Source organism: Eleutherodactylus coqui, chromosome 10, assembly GCF_035609145.1.
Source record: "Eleutherodactylus coqui strain aEleCoq1 chromosome 10, aEleCoq1.hap1, whole genome shotgun sequence".
Lineage (NCBI taxonomy): Eukaryota > Metazoa > Chordata > Amphibia > Anura > Eleutherodactylidae > Eleutherodactylus > Eleutherodactylus coqui.
The window spans coordinates 107,989,929-108,012,899 of record NC_089846.1 but is presented as its reverse complement, the minus strand read 5'-3'; the positions used below and the strand labels follow the sequence as shown (position 1 = coordinate 108,012,899).

Here is a 22,971-nt window from a genome sequence, read left to right as displayed (position 1 = left end):
CATATTAAAAATATATGAGATCTTTGAATAAGCAGAACGGTCTTTAAGATTGGATGCCAGAGGCGAACTGGCTTTACTGCCTCACCCATAATATTTAGTCTTGACTTTTCAAAGAGCTTGATCATACTTATACAGCTCCAACTGATGTAGTTGATCTTGAAGACTGCGAATCATACCCACTGTATCCATACAATATTGTATTCAATTGACTCGAATGAATATTATTATTTGAACGATGCAGTTTTAATTCCCCTTTTTCCATTTTACCTGCAGCAGCCACACCAATAAAATGACCCTTAGGGTGGGTTCACATGAGCGTGTTTTTGTGTGTGTATACACACGATTGAGTGACAGACGAGAGCTACCTGTGATTGGCTGAGCACCCAAATTTTTTTTTTTTACACCAAAATGTTTCGTTTTCAGGGAAGAGCTTATATGTAAAGCCCTTCACTGAAAAAGAATGCAGGGAGCCGGCAGAGCATTGTTTTCAATGGAGCCGCTGGCAGCAGCCACGGCTCCCTTGAAAACAAGCACGCAGCTGCATACACGCGTGTTTTTGCTTGTACGTAGGTGTGCACGTATGTACACACCTATGTACGTGCAAAAACACGCTCATGTGACCCCACCCTTAATGTAAGCTTAGTGGGCACACCAGAGTGACGCTGGATGAATATCAGAGGGGCAGTTATCCGCAAAATTCTTAGAGAGCACAGAAGCAGTTTTGGAAGAGTATTTAGAGTAGCATGAATAATAGTTATTCAATATCCATGGAATCGTTGGAGGTTTATTACATACTATGGCAATAGTCAAGGAAATAGGGGCAGGGGCAGACCACGTTAGAACACCAATTTTAGATGATGCATTACGTTGATAAAGCAAGGTATACGTGAGAAATATATCTAGATGGGTATAGGTCTTATGTGGGTATGAGAAAACCGTGTAGTCTCTCTCTCTCTAGAAGATGCTGTACTCCCCATACTTCAATAAGCCTTTCTTTGTGTGGTAACTAATAAAGATTTGTAGGGAAGGGGGGGGGGGGGGCGGAAGAGTCTAAAGATGACTACTAGAGATGAATGAGCACGCTCGGTAAGGTCAGTTACTCGAGCGAGCCTCGCTTTTCTCGAGTAACTGCCTTCTCGTCCGAGCGTGCTAGGTGGGCAGCGAGTGGCGGCGGGGGAGAGCGGAGGGGAGCGGGGGGAGAGTGAGAGAGATCTCTCTTCCCTCCGCTACCTCCCGCCACCCCCCCACCCCGAGCAGGCTCGGATGAGAAGGCAGTTACTCGAGAAGAGCGAGGCTCGCTCGAGTAACTGACCTTACCGAGCATGCTCGCTCATCTCTAATGACCACATAATGCAAATAAACTCTCCTGCTAGTAAAAGTGCACCCTGTTTACATTGATAAATCTTCCTAAGAAAGGCCCGATAGAACTGGAGTTATTTTTTATTGGAAGTGTAAATATCACCGATGTCATACATAATATTATTTATTGTACAGGTTAAAAAAACTTATCTTCCAAATCTGTCAACATGAGATTAACCCCTTGAGTGGCACGCCCCGAAATTTTCCGGGACGAGCTCCACTGCTCATAGCAACATAGCCCGGAAGATTTCCGGGCTATGTATCACTATGGGAGCTGCAGAGCACAATGCCACAAGCTGTGACAGTGTGCTCTGCCTGCACAGTCCCACAGAGAACAAAGCAAGGGCTTTGAAAAACCAGCAGAAGATATTGCCGATATGTCGGCAATCTCCTGGTTTGTTTACAGGTTGCCATAGAGACCATCGGCTTGTCAGAAGCAAGCCGATGGTCTCTGTGGCAGGGAGAGCTTGGTGCTTGTCTGTCAGAGGACAGCTAGGTACCAGCTCTTACAGCAGAGATCAGAGAAAACCTCCGATCTCTGCTGTGTTAACCCTTTACATGCTGCAGTCTATGTGACTGCAGCATGTAAAGGGCTGTCACTGCAGCATGTAAAGTGCTGTCACCATCGGACCCCCGGAATGTGATCAGGGGGTCCTGATGGGTCCCTGTGGAAGTCCCCTAAAGGGACAAAAAATTTAAAAAAAAAAAAAAAAAAGATTAAAAATTATAAAAAAAAATAATAAAAACACTTGTCTCCCTTTACTTTGTAAAAAATCAAAAATACAATCACACATGTGGTATCCATGCGTCGTAATGACCCAGAGAAGGAAGTTAATACATTATTTAACCCCTTAATGACATGGCCCCTTTTTTTCTTTTTTCCCCATTTCTTTTTTTCCTCCCCCGTTTAAAAAAATCGCAACTTGTCCCGCAAAAAACAAGCCCTTATATGGCCATGTCAATGGAAAAATGAAAAAGTTATGGCTCTTGAGACGCAACTGCAAAATTAGTTGAAATTCAATGATTAGACCATTTTAAAAAACCTGCCCTGGTGGGCACGACAGGGTGGTAGGAAACCCGCCACTCAAGGGGTTAAATTAGAGTAAAAGCTAGAGTATTGTTAGGGCAATAACAACATATCTCTTCTTATTGACCATGGGTCAAACATATATAAGTGGAAAAAGCTTATATTTTAAACAAAAGAGATCCGCCTTATTAAGATGGGACTCTCAAATACACAGGATACCTGAGTGGGAGTTAATTACTTCTTTCGAAAGCATGGATTATTTGAAGGAACTATTAAGTCTTTTGACATTAAGGGATACAATTTGAAACGCCATATTTAGTGTCAAGGAGGTAGATCACAAAATTGCCTTGTAAACTTAATACATCAGAATGACAGAGCTGATTGTGATCATCAAGTACATTGCGAGCAAAAAACATGAACTTAGAGAAACAGAAGATAACAGCAACAATTGCCAACCAATAAGCATTGATATTGCTTTGAGGTATCAATGTCAAAGCATGGGGGGGGGGATTCGTGAGAGTACCAAACAAAAATACGTGAACCATTCCTAGGCCTACCTATACATACTATATAGAAGGCAATCTAATTTCTATATGTATAATAGAGTAACTGAAGAAAATATACATATGTATAGGCCTCAGTCACATGGGTGTTTTTTGCCGCGATTTGCGGATCGCATGACGGATGTGCATCCGCAAATCGCGTGACCGGGGGCCGAAAAATCACCCGAAAAATCTGCTCCTAGCCGCGTTTCATTAGAAACAGGCCGGAGCAGTGCAGCGCTGTCCAGCGCATTGAATTCAATGGAGCCGGCAATACAGCCGGCTCCATTGAAAGCAATGCGCTGCGGGCGATCTCAGGATGAATTTTCGGGAAGGGCTTAAAAATATAAGCCCTTCCCTGAAAATCATCCAAAACTGTGTAAAAAGTAAAAAAATATATATACTCACCTTGTCCCGGTAGACAGAGTTCAGCCGTGGCCGGCCGGCAGTTCTCCTGTACTGCTGTGAGTAGTATTCAGCAGCCGGGGATTTAAAATCCCCGCCTGCTGAATGAGCTGCCTCTGATTGGTCACAGCCCTCACCAATCAGAGGCTGCTCTCACTCACCCATTCATGAATTCATGAATGGGTGAGTGAGTGCTGCCTCTGATTGGCTGAGCGCAGGGACCAATCAGAGGCAGCTTTCAGCTGTCATTCAGGATGAATTTTCGGGACTAAAGATCGGGACTTGATCACGGGTTTTCTTCATTCATGCGATTTTTTTTTTTTTAGCGCTTACGGCCAAACATAAAAATGCATAAAGTCATGTGAAAGAGGCCTCATTGTCTGTATTTTGTCTAGCACACAATACAAGTTGAATATACAACCCTTCTCGCTGCTGTATTATTCGTGTTGAAAATGTAATAAATACTAATTACAAATAGGGACATTTCATATAATGCTGCCCAGTCATAGGGAAAATTTGTGATGATAAATATTGCATCCTGTAATATAAATCTGCAAATATAGAATGGATAGGAACATTTCTAATGTATGAAATAATGATAATAACAATTGTAATAATATCAGCAGCAACAGCCCATGGAATTAGCCTGCCGTGTGAGACAGGGAAAATGTGATTAATGCTAAAAATACTGTATATTTTGACATTTCATAAATATCATTAAGATCCCAAATCATTTATCTTAGGGCTCAGTCAGACAAGCGGAAATCCGAGTAGGAAAAAAAAATGCTCCGCAGGTGCGGAAGAAAAACTGCACCTACCAAAGGAGGAACATATGGGTGGCAACGGACGTGGGCAGGCTGATTTTCACCTGCACGCAGTGCGTTTTCTTTTCCGCGCGGATCTCCGCTCGTCTGACTGAGATAAATTCAATTCAGTGTTAGGACTTGCTTAGATCAGCATCAGGGCTATGCTAAAGCTTTCCACCTCTCTGTTCTGTTTTTGGAGTATGGAAATGAACAGAACAGAATTAAAACTGAAATAAATGTTTCTGTTTTATTCCCTACTGATAAAAAAAGAAGAAAGCTTTCAGTTTGTTTTCATTCTGTTAGGTTTCTGTTTTTATAACTTAATAAATAGCACTGCAGAGAGCGTTCTGTTTTTTTAAAAAACAATTGAAATCAATTGGGAAAAAAAGCGGAAAAATGTATTTCAATTTTAACCCCTTAAGGACTCAGCCCTTTTTTTTGTTTGCTTTTTTGGGGCTTTTCCTACCCATTTTCTAAAAATCATAACTCTTTTATTCATCCATCGATCTGCCTGTTCGAGGGCTTCTTTTTTGAGGGGCGAGTTGTATTTTTCAATGGTACTATACTATTTAATGTACCATATAGTGTACTAAAAAACTTTAAAAAATCAATCGGTGGATTTAAACGCCGCTGTCAGAACTGATTGTGGCTGTTGCCACTGGCTGTTAGCTGTCAGAAACAGCTGACACTTGCACTGTATGGAGCGGGATCGGCTCCCGACTCCCCTCCATATGAACTCTGAATGCATAGGACGTTACTGTACGTCATATGTCATTAAGGGGCTTCTTAATTCCATTTCTCTGCTCCAAAAACGGAACAGAGAGACGGAAAGACCTAATAAAGATCTACGCAGGTGTGAACGAGCCCTTTTGGATTAGCTACTAAGTGATGCGTTTCTATAAGAGATGAGCGAGTATACTCGTTAAGGCTAACTACTCGATCGAGTAGTGCCTTAGCCGAGTATCCTCCTGCTCGTCTATAAAAATTCGGGGGCCGGCGGGGGGCGGGGAGCGGGGAGGAACGAAGGGGAGATCTCTCTCTCTCTCTTTCCCCCCCTCCCCGCACCCCTCTGCTCACCGCTGCATCTCACCTGTCACCCGCGCCGGCAGGCGAATCTTTACAGACGAGCAGGAAGATACTCGGCTAAGGCACTACTCGCTCAAGCAGTTAGCCTTAGCGAATATACTCGCTCATCTCTAGTTTCTATGTGTAAATACCACATTTCTTAATATGCATACACAGCAGACCAGATTTAACACAAATGTGTATGTGATTAGAAATAAAGAGTTTGCTTTTTTGTGCAGAAACAAATCTTTTTTGTCCATGGGCTGTATCTATTATTTCAGCCATATTGAAATGAAGACATATTTTCATGAAGGCTGCAATCCCAGATATGACTCATGGACAAGAGCGGCAAGAAAGAGAATATTTTACTCTATTCTTATACAACTCCATTGCCTATTTTATATCACCTGTTTTGCCTAATATTTTACTTACCGTATATACTCGAGTATAAGCCTAGTTTTCCAGCACATTTTTTTGTGCTAAAAAAGCCCCCCATGGCTTACATTCGAGTCAGGGAAGGCTTAAAAAAACCCTCCATACTCACCTCCCAGCTGGCGTCTGTGTCTCTGGCGGCGGTGCGGCAGGCTGCTTGAATTCTCTCCGCTATCATCCCCCACTGTCCTCTTTGCTCAGCTCTATCATCCCCCGCCGTCAGCGCTGTGTAAGTAAGAGCTGTGATTGGATCGAGCGTCAGCCAATCACAGCCATTGCTCGATCATTCACAGCCAATCAAGCTGCTTTAGAATTCTCCCCGCTGTCATCTCCCTGCTCGGCTTTCAAATCCCCTGCCATCAGTGCTGTGTAAGTAAGCACTGTGATTGGATCGGGCGCCAGCTGTGATTGGTTGGTGCTCAATCCAATCACAGCGATTACTTACACAGCACTGACAGAGCCAAGCAGAGAGGACAGCGGGGAATTCAAGCAGCTTGTTGCACAGACACAGATGCCGGCTGGGAGGTGAGTATGGAGTATGGAGGTTTTTTTTTTACCTAGTATATACTCAAGTATAGCTCGGCTTATACTTGAGTCAATAAGTTTTCCCAGTTTTTTGTGGTGAAACTTACTGTCTCGGCTTATACTCGGGTTGGCTAATACTTGAGTATATAGGGTAAATCATCTGAAATGTATTGGAAGGTTTAAAGTTTAAAGGGATTCTGTCACCAGGTTTTTGAAGTTTGACTTGGAGTAGGGCTCTGAGTCACGGAGGCGGGCCATGTAGCTTCTCCCTTCCCGCATCATGCAGACTGATAGCTCTCTCCACTGTTGGGTATAGAGAAAGAGCTGTCGCTTTGCATGCTGCCAGTGAGGTGCAGCCCACTTCCGTGAACCGAAGCTCAGCTACAAGACAAACTTCATGAACCTGGTGACTGAATCCCTTCAAGGAAAATATTTGTTGGTATGATATTCAGTCTCTTAGTCTCAATTCACATGGCAGGAATATGTGCATCCACTGCTATCGTTAAGATAAATGAAGAAACCTGTTGACTTGCTTTGAGGTAATTGGCTCCAGAACTGCAAACAAATCAAATCTCAAGTTGCTATAATTAATTTTCACTGTTTCCATTTCTTTCAGAGATGGAATACTGTGAGTCTCCGCACATTATATGCTCCGGCTATCAGACCAACCTACACACTGGTACACAGCATACCTATCCACTAGAGATGGGTTCTGATGCGGATACAGAGACTGAAGGAGCCACATCACCAGATCGCGCCCTGAGGATGTGGATGAGAGAGATGAAGTCGGAGCACAGTTCCTGTTTGTCAAGTAGAGCCAACTCCGCACTGTCACTAACGGATACAGACCATGAGCGGAAGTCTGATGGGGAGAACGGTAATACCACAAACCATAAATATAAATCAGTGTAATATCGAAGTGGTTGGGTAGTAGGACTTTAAGAGATTGTCCTGCTTTAAACTATAGTAGATTGTCAGGAGTTTGCTGCCTGGGACCTCTGTCAATCAGTTGTTTGCCAGGCTATCTGCTTGTGCACAGAGCTGGTGTGTGTAGGAAGCAGACAGCTCTGTTCCCACTGCAGTGGCCACGCTTGGTGTTACAGGCATGGTTTCTGTTCACTTCAATGGGAAACTTGCTTGTAATATCAAGCCTGGCCACTGCAGTGGGAACAGAGCTGTCTGCTTCTTGCACACATCAGATCTGTGCACAAGTGCATTGGCCTGGCAAACTGTAATCAGCAGGCGTCCTGGGCAGCAAACCCCTGCCAGTTTATGCTTAAGCTCTGCCACTAACAGTACAAGGGCTTCAACAGACTAACATATGCGCAAATATGTTTGCTGCAACAGAGTGTATTTGCGCATGAACAATCTTTGGAGATGGCAATACCCGAGCTGATATGAGCATATAAATTTTGCACTCATATTGCCAGTTCACCTGCGTATGATACTCCCTTTCCATGGAATAGAATGGCTATTTAAAGCCTAATAAGGGCAGCTGTCTTCTTTTTCCCTGCGTTGTATATAGGGTTACAGCATACCCTTTGCTTTTTTTAACTGGCCATAGACTTCTATGGCAGGTTTCTGTGTAAACTGCTGGGCAAATCCTATCTTTTCTCGCATGTAGGCATTGTGCATGAGAAACATGCTCATGAGAACGAACCCATTGAATTAAATGCGCTTGCTTTGTCATGTTTTCAGGGCGTGAGTTTCACGCGTGCAAAAAATGTGCATAAACACACTCGTCTCGTTAAGCCCTAAAACAGAGCAACCGCTTTAAGCAGTGTTTTGATCTGTCAGCCCTTACTGTATAGTGCTAGGGTCCCAGTTATGGAAGCTTCTGGCTGTACGATGGGGCCAGTGGTTTGCATTGTCGTCACACAACACTTGAGTCCGGCGTTGAGATCTAGCAGAACATCTACATGAATTTTGTACGAATTTCCTTGGGGTTCACATATTTACAGCCTTAAACTATTTGCATGTGTTTGAAATAGGAAATATAGTTTGGAGTCACCACCGGGGAGGGATACGTGCGTTCACTGTACATTGCTTTGGAGTATGATGACGCAGTTTTGGAGTAGAAGAAAGAAAAGAAAAAATGTATAATCCGGTTTGAAGGACGTTACAAACATTACAGATGTTTATTTACTTTAAGAAGATAATTGTTTTTGTTAAGGAAAAGTATCAAAAAGAATTCCTCTGCAACCTCGGCTTATGCCTCCTGCACACGGCAGAGCCGGACTCCGCATGCAGAATCCCCCAGCTGAATCCGACTGTAGTAGCAGCATCGTTCGTGCGTACCTGCGCTGTCGCCGTCTTTGCTGTGGATGGACCCGGCAGCTCGTCGTCGCACATGCGCAGTACGGATTTTCTTTTCAAATTTTTTTTCCTGCGCTAGGCGTTGACATGGAATCTGCGACCTGTCCGAATCTTCATTGCGGACGGGCCGCGGGTCGGACGGCTTCCATTGACTTCAATGGAAGCCGTCTGTGCAGAGCCTGCATAAAAATAAAGCATGAAGTGATTTTTCCTCCGGAGCGGAAATCACAATTGATTTCTGCTTGTGTGTAGGAAGCAGCGGATCTCCATAGAAAGTAACTGGCGGCACTTGCTGCGGATTCGCGGTAAGAGGAGCAGGATGCATCAATAAGGAGCTAGACATATATCGACCCTACCCGGAATGAAAATACAACCATATAATGACAGTTAACCTATTAAATTGTTGGATCGCTCCTGCAGACGAGTGTAGGCGTATATAAACGCATGTGACGTGATTGCGCTGTAAAGGGAGCACTATCACGTACTTTCGTGCACAAATCTGCGCATTCTACTGTACTTTTCTGCTCTACCAGGCCTATTTACATGACAAACCCGCGCCATGATTGAACCTACTGGGCAGGGTACGTAGTCCCCGCTGTTATCGATTAACATTGCAAAATTGCGCAGTTCGGTGTGTGATTTCGTGAAGACTTGGTGCGCATTTGCACACCCCAATAAACTCCTGTGGTGCTTTGGGTGTGCAAATGCGCACAAAAATATTTTTGTGCGCACGAAAATATAACACAAAATACGGCATTTGAAGCCGCCCTTAAGGTGCATTTACACGAAACGTTATCTTTGGATTCCCGCCATCCAGCGAGAATAAGAGCGATATCGTTCAGTGAAAATACATGCAGCGACTGAATGACAACGAGAACTCATTCGCTGCTCATTCGTCGTTCAGTTTCTCCATGCGTAAAACTGAACAACAGATAGTTCTATGTAAACAGGCAGTCGGTCATTTATGAATGGCTGCCTGCCTACTGTGAATGGTGGTGGCTGGGTCAAAACAATCAGAACTTTCATTTCTTTTTTTGTAGTTGTGACTGTGTTCGCCAATATTGTTATTGTATATGGAATATTTACACATAGTTTATTACTTGTATTGTTCAAAAATTCCGGTGTACGTTACGCTTTTTTGGGTGCAAATCAATTTAGACAGATTTACTATTGATCTGCACCAAAAAGAAGAGATGTTATATGTCTCACCTCACTTTTCAAAAGTATCTGAAAAGGGGGCGGAGTTTAAATCGAAACATTTAACAATTTGTCCCAATCACACTCCAGTAACTGGGGCTGTGCAAAGTGACTCCACATCCTAGACATATTTAAAGACGCGACGATTCTATCAATTCTATCTCTGCAGGAAAAAGGCAGTGGCTAAATTTTTGGCACAACCGATAGGTGGTGTATAGTTAGATAAAAGTGCCTAAGACGGCACCAGATTTATCATCCAGCATGAGCCACTGAGACAAATCTTGCACATCTCAGACTAGTTGGGTCAAAGGGGTTTTGCAAGTAAATGCCATTAACCCTTTCCAATCCAACTTGTATTCTGGTTTTCCTAGGGAGCTTACTAGAGATGAGCGAGCGTACTTGGAAAAGCACTACTCGCTCGAGTAATTTGCTTTATCCGAGTATCGCTGTGCTCGTCCCTGAAGATTCGGGTGTCGCTGCGGCTGACAGGTGAGTCGCAGCGGGGGGCAGGGGAGAGCGGGCGGGGGAGAGGGGGAGAGAAAGATCTCCCCTCCGTTCCTCCCCGCTCTCCCCTGCAGCTCCCCGCTCCGTGCCGGCACCCGAATCTTCAGGGACGAGCACAGCGATACTCGGATAAAGCAAATTACTCGAGCGAGTAGTGCTTTTCCGAGTACGCTCGCTCATCTCTAGAGCTTACTCTTTTTCTGACGTTATACAATGGCGCTATATGCTGGCTAAAGCCAGTACTGCATGAGGTGACACGTTGGATAGGCTCCGAAAGCAGAGAGGCTGGCAATATAAAGTAAGAGAACTCCGACGGACGTCTTCCAAAATCAGAGCTGTACAGCCTTAAATCATAATGTCTTCAGACGTCAGACAGTGGATTGAACAGGGTTAATGACCCATCCTCAGGATAGGACATCAGTAGTTGATTGGCTGGGGTTTGCCACTTGGGGCCTCAGCTGATTAGATCCCCGAGGTCAGTGCAGCTACAGACAGTGATATGGAGCAGAAGCTGCTACTCCGACCCTGTGTAGTGGCCAGCGTTTGTAACTACAGGTGCTGTTTCCCTTGGCTTTAATGAGAGCTGCATCTGCAGTTACAAGTGCCGGCCGCTACGCGTTGGGTTGAAGCAGCAGCTTCCACTCTGTGTGTAGCAGCGCTGACAGCAGGTGCCCAATGATCTGATTGGCTGGGTTACCGACTGGCGCACCCCAACCAATTAATTATTGATGACCTATTCTGCGGATTGGTCATCAATAGTATTTCCCTGGAAATCCCGTTTAAGTTTACCCTGTCTAAAGGATAAGGAAATCTGCCCAACTTCAATGAGGATCTTTTGGAAATGTAGCATCTTTTCCACGGAGAGATGTCCAAGACAAGTCCTACAGTGCGCAGCTCACCTCATGTCCCATATGTAAGGGGGCGCAAGAGATCTTGTGTATCTCCTCTGTTTAATAGCATCATTTAATGAATAAATAATATTGCGCAGATTATAAATTACAAAGTACACAAACTGCATGACATATAGTTAATAGGTTTCCATAGAAACCAGGCATGAATATTTTTGCATTATGCATATCATTAAACTATATAATGTGTGAAGCACAAGAATACACCTGCCAATCACACACTGCGCGAAGTGTATGTATTCTGGAAACAATGGCGTAAGGAAAAGTTATTAGCATATGGCATGATGCATTGTTTGGTCACCGGGGGTAATGGTTTATTAAGGTGTTCTGGTTATAGGAATAGCATGGGATCCGCAGGGGGCTGATGGAGTGAACCAAGGATCTCCCACATACATTATTCTGTATTTATAACAACTTTTGCTTTGCTTTTTAAACATTGAGAACTATCATTCAATTGTATGTTAACGCACATCTAGACGTGGTGGAGGAGCAGAGGATGTCCACATCAGGAGTCCACAGCAATCTGTTGATGCAATTCTCAAGGCGCTATCCACATCCGTGCTGAAATCGGAGGATCTTAAAAAATTTAATAATCCACAGAATCCTTATTTTGTCATGGAAGTACCGCAAATTTTTGAGCCATTTTCACTTTTTTTGCAATGCATCAATTGCTGATAAATTCATGTCAAAGTCTGCAGACAAGGGTGAATTCATTGATCTAAGGGCTTATTCAGACCACCGTATATCGGCCGATATACGGTGTCCCTCTCTGCAGGGGGAGGAGCCTGGAAGAGTCGGGAGCAGTGCACTGAGCTCCCGCCCCCTCTCTGCCCCTCGGCACTATTTGCAATGAAAGGGGGCGGGACAGGGGTGGAGGTAAGTGCCACAACTTAGCTCCACCCCACCCCACCCCTCCCATTGCAAATAGTGCCGAGGGGCGGAGAGGGGGCGGGAGATCTGTGCACTGCTCCTGGCTCTTCCAGACTCCTCCCCCTGCAGAGAGGGACACTGTAAATCGGTCGGGCATGAATACCCGGCCGATATACGGTTGTCTGAATAAGCCCTAAGGGCAGCTTAAGACAAGCGTATGCCTAAATAAGCTCGCTGCAGAGCAATGTATTTCCGCAGTGAACAAGGTTGATTTGCATGCATGTCTGCACATTAGGGGTCATTCACATGGGCGTCAAAAATATGCAGGAGTTAGCTGCGTGAAAAAAATTGCGGCTAACTCGCTGGAAAATCGCGTGAATGGACGGTTTTCTGCGATCAAGTCCCAAGCTTAATTAGCAGTAAAATTGCCCACTTAAACGATTGGGAGCTGAGCTGCATGTTGCTAAAAAAAGGCAACAGCAGGAGAGAAAGAGAGTGATGAAGGGAAGCTCCGTGGGATTCCCCCGCTGAGATGAAGGTAAGCCGCGCAGAGATGAAGGGGGTTCCCCTGGGGCTTCCCTTCATCACTCTCTCCTTCTTCCTGCTGTAGGGAAATCCCTTTATCTCCCTTTGTTGGCCGGCTCACATAGTCTCCCATAGGAGTCTATGGAGGCTTCTGTAGTTTGTGCACCAAAGATAGGTTTAGGTCCCATCTTTTTGCGCAGCAGGGAATCTCAGTCGCTCATGTTCTATCTTTTTAGGTGCACTTTTTTTGCACGGCTCAAATTCCTTCATCTGAATGTTTCCATAGGAAACGATTGGTTCTAAAAGTCCTGTTTTTTTGTACATAACTTATCTGCTCAAATTTCCTTGTGTGAATAAGCCCAATACTGTACTTTTTTGCACACGCAGCCCTTGTACATATATGCGCGTGCGGCACTCCCCCACCCCGATTTAAAGGGCTATTTAACCTAATGAAGTCTAGATATGTTCGTTTCCCTGCAGTTTTGTGTATCTCCTTGTGTATTGCATGTGTATTTTCATCTCCTCCCATAGACTTCTATGGGGATCTTTGTTGCACAAATACGCAGAAAGAAGGAACAGGGCCTAATTTTTTGCTTGCACAAGAAATTTGCGTACAAAAAAAGGAAATGAGAACAAACCTATTGAAATGAATGGGTTCCATTCTCTGTTGTTTGCACATAATTTTTACTTGCACAAAAATGTGTGCAAATACATCCATGTGAAGTCGCCCTAAATTGGGGGGTTTCAGCAACAAAAATATGGCTCTCTGCAAGCCACATTCGGATGAAAGAGATTGTCACAGATTTTGCAAAGCATTTCTGAGCAGCTCTGGTGACAGAGGATAATCAGTAACATGTGCTGCTACAGGGGTCAGTAAGGAGAACTTTGCACTCAGGACCCTCCTATGTTAGGCTGGGCCCACATGATTGCCGGGCATTACGCATGCGATGTACATGTGTGTAATATGCAGTGATTCACAGGCAATCAATTACACTGTTCTATTTTGCCGTGTATCACATAGGGTTTTATGCATACGGCCGTGCTGTAGCTCTTGTTCTGGAGGACGAGGGATGACTATTTCATAGTTGCCCATTGATTTCAATGGGTAATGAGCTCTGTTTCTTGCTGCTTGGAAATGCAAAGGTACCAGGAGCGTTTTTCAGCTCGAGCTCCGGTAATCAGCTCATTGTCTGAGAAACTGCAAAATAAAACGTGGCTGCCCTAATTGGACGAGCCCTTTAAGGAGACACCAGTTCTATCTCTTGTGTGCACATTTATAATCATAGATACTGTAGGAACCAAAGTAGCAATCAAATCAGCGTCTATGCTAGAATACCATTCTAATGCCGAGAAAAACAATTGTGACTGGAGATTGTAATGAGAATACTCATTTGACTTAATTGTAACATCCACAGCCTTTGAATTAACATGAGTGTATAATTCACCCCCCCCCCCCCTGCCGAAATAAAAGCAAAACGCTCATTTTAAAGGCGTTGAAAGAGCCAATACAGGAGATACCCAACATATTGTGACTTGTGTGAGGTGAGTAATTTTGCCCCCAGTAGTGGTTTAAATAGTAAGTGCCCCCCCCCCCCTAGGTAGCCACAATAGTAATAGTGACCCCCTTAGTGGCCCCAGTATTAATAGTGCCCACCATAGGGGTCACTGCTATAATTAGTTTGAAACCCCTAACCTCTCCCCGGTGTCTGTGTGCAGAAACTCAAAGGCCGGGGGGGAAGACAGTGGTCACAGACTATTTACCCTAACAGCCGCTGCAGTCCATCTGATCTTATAGAATGGGTCTAAAGGCTCCTTCACACAAGCGCATCGTGGCCGAAAATTGCATGAGTGAGAGACAGCTGCAACAAAGTCAAGGCTGCATTTCCCGTTTTCTAACCCATTAAGATGGCTGGGCTGCGGTATATATATACCGCAGCCTGGAATATCATAGGTGGTCGGCCGGGGGAAGAAAATTCAACTCTGCTAAACTCCCTCCCCAAGCTTCCGGCAAGGGGATGGGCCAGGATGGGGTGGAGCTTAGCAGAGTCAGTCATGCTAAACTCCCTCCCCAGCTTATGTGAGCTGCTGGCAAGGGGAGGTCTCTAGCAACGCGAGCTGCTGCTACACTCCCTCTCCCTTCCCTTTTCCGGCAGCCATGGAAAATTAGCCTGGCACCCCACTCTTATGAAAGCTGTCTAAAAGTCAATCTTTTTTGCCAATAACAACCAATCACAATGCAGCTTTCATTGTATCTCAGCAGTAAAAGAAATGAAAGCTGCTCTGTGATTAGTTGTTATGGACAACAAAGACAGATTTTCTCTTAGAGAGCTTCCATAAGAGTGTGGTTCCGGGCTACTTTTCCATGACTTCCCCTGTAGATGCTATGGTGATGATGAGTAAGTAAGTGTGAGAGATAACATGTAGTTACATAATGCATACACGAGGGCATAGTTTTTTTAAAATAACAAACCACATCACATCAATGTAAGATATTAGACCCACAGGTTATGCCATAAATGCCTAGAACCTAAACCTGTCTTCAGAACAGGAAGCTCCCAAACCCCATTTGCCTGTTGCGTTGGCCGCTGGTAGCCGCATCCAGTTGGAGGGTGAATGGAGAGGAAGCAGCACATATAATGCCAACATCAGACTCCCAATTTGATCTAATAATAAAAGGGCATTTCTTATTTCTATACTTATGCAATTCTCCATAGAGCATAGATCTTGTTCCCTTGCTCGGGGGTTGCAGAAGGAGCCTTGAGATATAAAAATCATTCACCGTCAAATTAGTCCTAGGAAGTTGGGAGATATGTCTGTGTTAGTAAATATTTGTATTCCTCATGAATCCATTTACAACTGGCTGTTACCAATCATGTTGTCAAAGGTTGGGGGGGGGGGGGGTCCTTATATAGTCTGGTACTGACAGCACTGAATGGACTATGCAAGACTATGTTAGGGATACCCCCAACTGGTAATACCAACTTTTCATAAAGTTGTAGAAGCAATAACAGAGAAAGGGCACAACACATTTTTGTGGGAGAGTCCTGAATGTGGGAGGAAATAGTCAAGATGTTCCTTTTTACATAAGCTTTATGCAGCTCCACAATACAAAAATGGGTCAATCTTCAGCTAGACTGACTACACTGAGGCCCGGCGAAGTTGCCCACACAGGAGTTCCCACCAGAATCCATTCACGTCTGGACAAGCATTTTTTTGGACCATCGTAACTCCACAGTTTTCAGAAAGAGGGACACCTCTACCTCCCAGTGGCTGGCTATGTTTATTACAGTTTCCCAGTGGCCGCTCCCCAGCACATACGTTTGGTATGTCTTTGTGCTGGCTAGCTGCTACCTCTCCTTTGACTGTTTTGGCACTCAGGTACAGTCTTTCAGTTCTATACAATGTTGCCACTTTTCCAGACTGAACATAGTAACATAGTAACATAGTATGTAAGGCCGAATGAAGACAATGTCCATCTAGTCCAGCCTGTCTATCCTCCTGTGTTGATCCAGTGTTGATCCTGTGAAGATCAGTCCAATATAATTATACACAAATACACACGTTATACATGGAATGGGTAACGCTTTCAACACATGGGAACAGTGCGCAACGGTTGTAAACAACTCATAGTCAGCTTTGAGTCACACAGAACAGTTTAATTATGCATGTTCCTTCAGGGTCAGTGGAAGCACTAAGAAAATCTGTTTTCTTCTAAGCATAAGAGTTAACTAGATGAGATGTAGTAATTACAGCGTAGGCAGGGAGTGCAGCCCTGCCACTAAATTATGACAGCCTTGGCTGAGAGTTAAGCTCAGTTTGTATCAGCAGGATGACTGCCGCTCATCCGGGAAGGAGAATTGAAATAGCGCTGTGGAATATGTTGGCGCTATAGAATAATAAGATTATTATATTATTAGATGGGCATGTGCTTTTATCTTCAATACATCACATTCCACTCCTGGGACTCCTCCCACTCTACTTATCTCTCACCTCCTTCTCCTTTATGGTGTTTTTAGACGCAACGATTATCATTCAAAAAATCATTCAAACAAGTGAAACTGAATAATAATCATTTGGTCTAAACGCAAACCAACAGCTCAATGACCAATGAGAATTGTTTGCTTTTTCCTCATTGTTCATTTTATGCAGGCATAAAAATCATTGTTGGCTCATTCACCTATCATTCCATTTATATAGCGCTCGTTCAGTCTTTCACATTTTCTTATACAGCAAATGTTAAAAACTGAATAATACTGAACAATGCTTGTTTGAATGAGCCAACGATGTATCTGTCTGTGGTATTAGTGTATCTTGATGCCACCAGAAGCTAGGGGTGTGAGAGGTCTGCCATGCAGGAACGCCCCTGTCACGCCCCTAGCTCCCCATTGGGTCAAGTCCCCAAGGTCCTGGAAGGTGGATGACAACATACACTAATAGCCATACACCCCTCCACATACTGTCCTGCAGTATGCTGTGTGTCTCAGCACCGTGTGCGCCCAAAATCATACCCATACAGGTCGCCGTCGGTGCAAAAACTGTCCTCCCCCAATACACGCCATTGCCGCTGAGCACCACTCACATGTGGGGCCCGCTAACTGTCTCTGCTGCCTTCTTCCGCACTTCACGAGAAGCCGCAGGGACGCTAGCAGGGGTGAGATGTGCCAGCCGCCGCCTGTCACTGATGCCTTGTGACTGCCAACAGCGGGGGAGGTAGAAGGAGTGCTGAGCCTTGGACAGGGGGCAGGAGCTGCGACAGCAGAAGGATACTGCCCTGTCAGGGGGCTAACGAACACCTCCGCCAAAGTGCCGACCCAGAAGCAGAAGGATTGGGCTGCAGATGGGAAATTACAGCTGCCAGGAAATACAGAGCTGCAGTGGCGAGTCTGGAAAGTGTTCCACACGGCCCGCGAGCCACTCCTGCAGGTAGCAGCCACGATCTTCTATCTGTGCCGGGAGCCGGGACTGCAGCCAGGAGGTGAGAACACAATTTTAGTGAGCTACCAGCACCTACTGGGGAGACAGCTATGCAGCCTATCAGCTTCAGGGGGCGTGACACAGCTGTCAGTCTTGTCTCCACCAGGACTTCCTGGTGGCTTCAAGATACACTAATACCTCTGCCTGTCTAAACAGGCTGAACAAGAGCAAATGAGCTAACAATGACGTCACTTGCTCATTCGTGCATACAAACTAGAATTGGCTTATCTAAATCAGCCTTAGGGCTCTTTTACACAAGCCATGTATGAGCGCTGTTGGAGCACTTAGATAGCTGCGCTAAAACACCGCGACTATCTGAGCATTAAATCTCATGAATGCATAGCAGCCGCAAGCATGTCGCAAATGCTATTAGTGAGATTAGCTCCCCTTCCCTTTGCTGGGTGGCTCCCATAGGAGTCAACGGGAGCCGCCGGGGCTGCGGCCTTAAGTTCTGGATTAGGTGCCCAAGTCTCCCCTCCCACACTCCTCCCCCATGTAGGGACAACTGTTGGGCATTTATATGATCAACAGTCGTCCAAATAATTATCATTCCTATGCTTTCATGAGCTAAAAAACCAAGTGACTCCAACAAATGTGCAATTGTCACTTACTTACTCTGTTGACCGTCTACTTGGGTAAGAGTACCATTACTGTCTGTATTATCAGGTGACACAGCAACAGGAGAGAGAAAAACACTGTTGGGAAACACTGCCTTAGATGTTAAGTAGCTGCCATATAATATTACATTTCCTCTATAGCAGGCACTTCAGTGGCAATGTCTGGTTGGCTGTCTCTCCCCCCCCCCCCCCAACCAAAACCAGCTGTTTGTGAGGGGTGCCAAGAACTGGACCCATGGCAATCAATTATTCCTAGTCCGATTTCTTCTTATTTTTCTAACTAAAGGTGCAGTAGAAATTTTTCTAATGTTCAGTCCATACTTTTTATGCCCAATAAATGAAGCATTTTAAGGCTCATTAAATGCAGTCCTAAGCTCTCGTTCATGGCCTGAAGGTTGCAGGTTCAATCCCCATGTGGTTCAGGTAGCCGACTCAGCCTTCTGTCCTTCTGAGGTTGGACAGTATAAAGATAACCGGGGACCAAAAACAGTTTAGACAATGTGTCATTACCCAAGGAGTCAGTCATGACTCGGTGCTTGCACCAGTGGACTATACCTATTGTGCAAAAGGTCTGTTGATCCGTATTTGTGCTTCTTCAGTTCATTATTACACATATACAAATGGCTATTCTGCAATTTGTCTTGTGCTATTATTTACTTTAGGTCAAGTACATCTAGAAACTTTGCTGATGTTGAGGGTCTGATGTAAATTCCGTAAGCTTAGGATGCAATTCTGAAACATCTGGACAAGACAGTTGGCGTAACACAAATGGAAGTGAAGGATAAATCTTCAGCTCAGCATCACACGGATTCTTTTTCTCTCAATTCCCCATAATCTGAATAGTGTAGATTGCTCTCTTACACACTGTATGTATATATAGACTCCAGTTTCATCCAAAGAGGATGCAAACCCTTCTTCAGCATGATGATGAAAATCCTTATTAATGCACTATTTCTTATCTAGGATTTAAGCTGCATGTCCAGGTCACTGTTACTTTAGAGTTTGTATATACTTCTAACCTATACAACAAGTTGAGGAACTTTATAAATACATTGCATTTTCCAGACTCTGAATTCTACCTTATAATTAGTGATGAACGAGTATACACGCTAAGGGCAATTGCTCGAGCGAGCATTGCCCTTAGCGAGTACCTGCCCACTCGAGACAAAAGGTTTGGGTGCCGGAGGCGGGCAGGGGGCTGTGGGGGAGAGCGGGGAAGAACGGAGGGGAGATCTCTCTCTCCCTCTCATCCCCCCCCCCCCCGCTCCCCCCTGCTGACTGTCGCTACTCACTGCTCCCCCGCGCCGGCACCCGAACCTTCTGTCTCAAGCGGGCATGTACTCGCTAAGGGCAATGCTTGCTCGAGCAATGGCCCTTAGCGAGTATACTCGCTCATCTCTATTTGTAATATAGTCCAAAGCTGAATTCTCAGTTCTGCAGGCTTCAGTGCTGAACTCTCTCAGCATCCCTACTGTTTATAATGTAAGCACTGTAGTCACCAGTGGTACTCTGTTGCATATTTCTAAATTAACCCCTTAAGCCCTTAGTCACACGGGTGTTTTTTGCCGCGATTTGCGGATCGCATGACGGATGCGCATCCGCAAATCGCGTGACCGGGCCGAAAAATCGCCCGAAAAAACTGCTCCTAGCCGCGTTTCAATAGAAACGGGCCGGAGCTGTCCAGCGCATTGAATTCAATGGAGCTGGCAATACAGCCGGCTCCATTGAAAGCAATGCGCTGCGGGCGATCTCACGATGAATTGTCGGGAAGGGCTTAAATATATAAGCCCTTCCCTGCAATTTATCCAGAAATGTGTAAAAATAAAAAATATATATATACTCACCTGGTCCCGGCAGCCGGAGTTCAGCTGCGGCCGGCGGCAGTTCTCCTGAACTGCTCTCTGTAGTATTCAGCAGCCGGGGATTTAAAATCCCCGCCTGCTGAATGAACTACCTCTGATTGGTCACAGCCTGACCAATCAGAGGCAGCTCTCACTCACACCCATTCATGAATTCATGAATGGGTGAGTGAGTACTGCCTCTGATTGGCTCAGCGCTGAGCCAATCAGGGGCAGCTCTCAGCTGTCATTCATGAATTCATGAATGGGTGTGAGTGAGAGCTGCCTCTGATTGGTCAGGCTGTGACAAATCAGAGGCAGCTCATTCAGCAGGCGGGGATTTTAAATCCCCGGCTGCTGAATACTAGAGAGAGCAGTTCAGGAGAACTGCTACCGGCCGCGGCTGAACTCCGTCTGCCGGGACCAGGTGAGTATATATATTTTTTTTATTTTTACACATTTCTGGATGAATTGCAGGGAAGGGCTTATATATTTAAGCCCTTCCCGAAAATTCATCGTGCGATCGCCGGCAGCCCATTGCTTTCAATGGAGCCGGCTGTATTGCCATCTCCATTGAATTCAATGGGCAAAGATCATAAAAAGCGCTTATGTGTCCGATACCATTACAAAGCAATGGTTTTATAAAATCGCCGGACGCATGCGCATGCACAAAATGCACGACAATATGCCCGTCTCACTAAGCCCATAGAGTCAAATTACAAACCCTACTGAAAATGTAACTTTTTTATTACAAATTTTGAATTTACAGTATGCCTCATGTAAGCATATATGGTGCAGAACTCAGCTGCCTTAAATGTGTTTTCTTGCCACTTAAATTGCTTCACAGTTCACAACTCTTTATTATTCCTGCTGCTGAGCAGGACCTGTAACTGCTACATCCAATCACTGGCTGTAGGTTACTACTGTGGCTGGGGATTGGCTACAGCAGTCACAGGTCCTACTCAGCAGCAATCATTAAGAGCAAAGTGGTTGTGAAGCAATTTTTTAAATGGTGGAACAACCCTTTTAAGTGCATTTTTAACTCTTTAGTAACATAATAAATGTTAGCATTAAGAACCAGTAAGTTATGTTTTTTGTTTGTAGTTTTTATTGGTACCAACTTATGGTATATACAACATTTTGATTATTTTGTAAATCCTTTTTATGTGGAAGCAAAATGAGCAAAAAAACATTTATTTTAGTATTTTAATTTTTTTGTATTTGTTTACACATATTACCATGCTGGATGAATAATGTATCATTTTACAGTATTGCTTATTAGATATGTTGCAATAGCAATTATGTGTAGGGATTTTTTTGTCCTTTTTATGTATTTTTTAATATTTAAAGCCTTGTGTAAGAGGTATAAAGTTTTTATATATTTTTTTTCAGTAAAAATGTTGAAATGACAAGTTAGCAATGACTGCGCCATCTACAGGGTTAAGCAGTGTAGAGGTGTGATTAGATAAATAAGTCATCTTCTTTTCTATATATATATATATATATATATATATATATATATATATATAATGTATTTTTAAAAAATACTTTATGTGACAATCAGAGAGTAAATGTGCTCTCTGATTGCTGGGGGGATATCATGAAAAAACGCCATGCCACCCTTTCTTCATGTGACAATCAGAAAGTAAATGTGCTCTCTGATTACTGGGGAGATAACATGAAAAAACGCCATGCCACCCTTCTTCTGGGACAGGGAGATATACAGGAGATTTGAAGATCTTCTCTGCTGCTGGCTTGTTTCTCCTCCCCCTCTCTCTCCACTGAACACACTGACCGAAAAGTGACAACTGTATAAAGTAGGAATACCTGAATAGATTGATATATTAGTGGGAAAAGATTCAGTATAACTTGTATTTAAACTTCTGCTCATTCTGAGTTTAGGAGTCCAGTGGGCAGTCTTAATTAGTGACTGACAGCTATGTCTTTATACACAGTCATAGAAGGAAGGCTGTCAATCACTGATAGGACCATCCACTGCTAGACTGAGCAGAGGCTTAAATGAATAAAGGACAAGTAATATTAAGTCTTTTCCAAAGAATCTATATAGCAGATTGCTTTTGTAAAGTAAACTATGCATAAGCAGTAATGTTGTTGCATATATACATACCACCATTAGAAATCTGGCAACTCCATTATCAAAAGTTTCCATATTTTGAGCTTTTTGTTTTCTAGTCCTGCCATCAATTGTAGTCATTGCTATTTGAAATCGATGCTATCTGTCTCAGGCATCTGGCTTTGTAAAGCCAGGCAGGTTTAAATGGCATTCTGTTCTGCATGGTATTTATTTTAGCTGGGAGAGCTTTCCAGAATGTTGGGCATGACATAGACCTTTTTGTATCTCTTGTGACTTAGAGAGTGAAGATGAGAGTCATTGCTATATGAGTCACTTGAACTGTCAATGGTGAAGAACGTGGTGAGCACATAATGGTTGATTTATCCACAGGGTATGGACCTGCAATGTCACAAAAAGGTCAGAATAATACTTAATATTTTATGTTTTTAGGTTAAGACGTAGGAAGGTTTTGACATCTTTTTAAAAGCCATGAATTGTGCTAGAGTGTCAAGGAAAAGTCATGTCCTCATTAGATTAAAGGGAACCTGCCCATATGGGGCAGCATAAAGTAGTTACAGACATGCTGATATCAGCAGTCTGTCATTCATGGGTTAATGTGCATTGGTTTTGTAAGAAAGTCCTTCCTGCAGCTCCCAGCAAGTGATTAATCCAGTTTAATCATGATTTTAGAAAAAATGAAAAACTGCCCTAGTACCATGCTGGGTACCATATAACTATTAACCCTTTCCAATCCACTGTCTGACCTCTGAAGACATTATGATTTAAGGCTGTACAGCTCTGATGTTGAAAGACGTCCGTCGGGGTTCTCTTACTGTATATTGACAGCCTCTCTGCTGTCGGAGCCTATCCAGCAAGTCACCTCATGCAGTACTGGCTTTAGCCAGCATATAGCGCCGTTGTATAATGGCAGAAAAATAGTAAGCCCCCTAGGAAAACCAGGATACAAATTGGATTGGAAAGGGTTAA

The 22,971-nt window shown here is 44.1% G+C and overlaps 1 protein-coding gene across 1 annotated transcript in view; it reads left to right on the top strand.

Annotated features, from left to right (window-relative positions):
• TENM1 (teneurin transmembrane protein 1) overlaps window positions 1-22,971 on the top strand; it is a 616,814-nt gene that overhangs the window by 116,564 nt on the left and 477,279 nt on the right. The window contains exon 3 of the mRNA XM_066581697.1: window positions 6,778-7,038. Within this exon, the coding sequence (XP_066437794.1) occupies window positions 6,778-7,038 (261 nt within the window). The remainder of the gene's footprint in view (window positions 1-6,777; window positions 7,039-22,971) is intronic.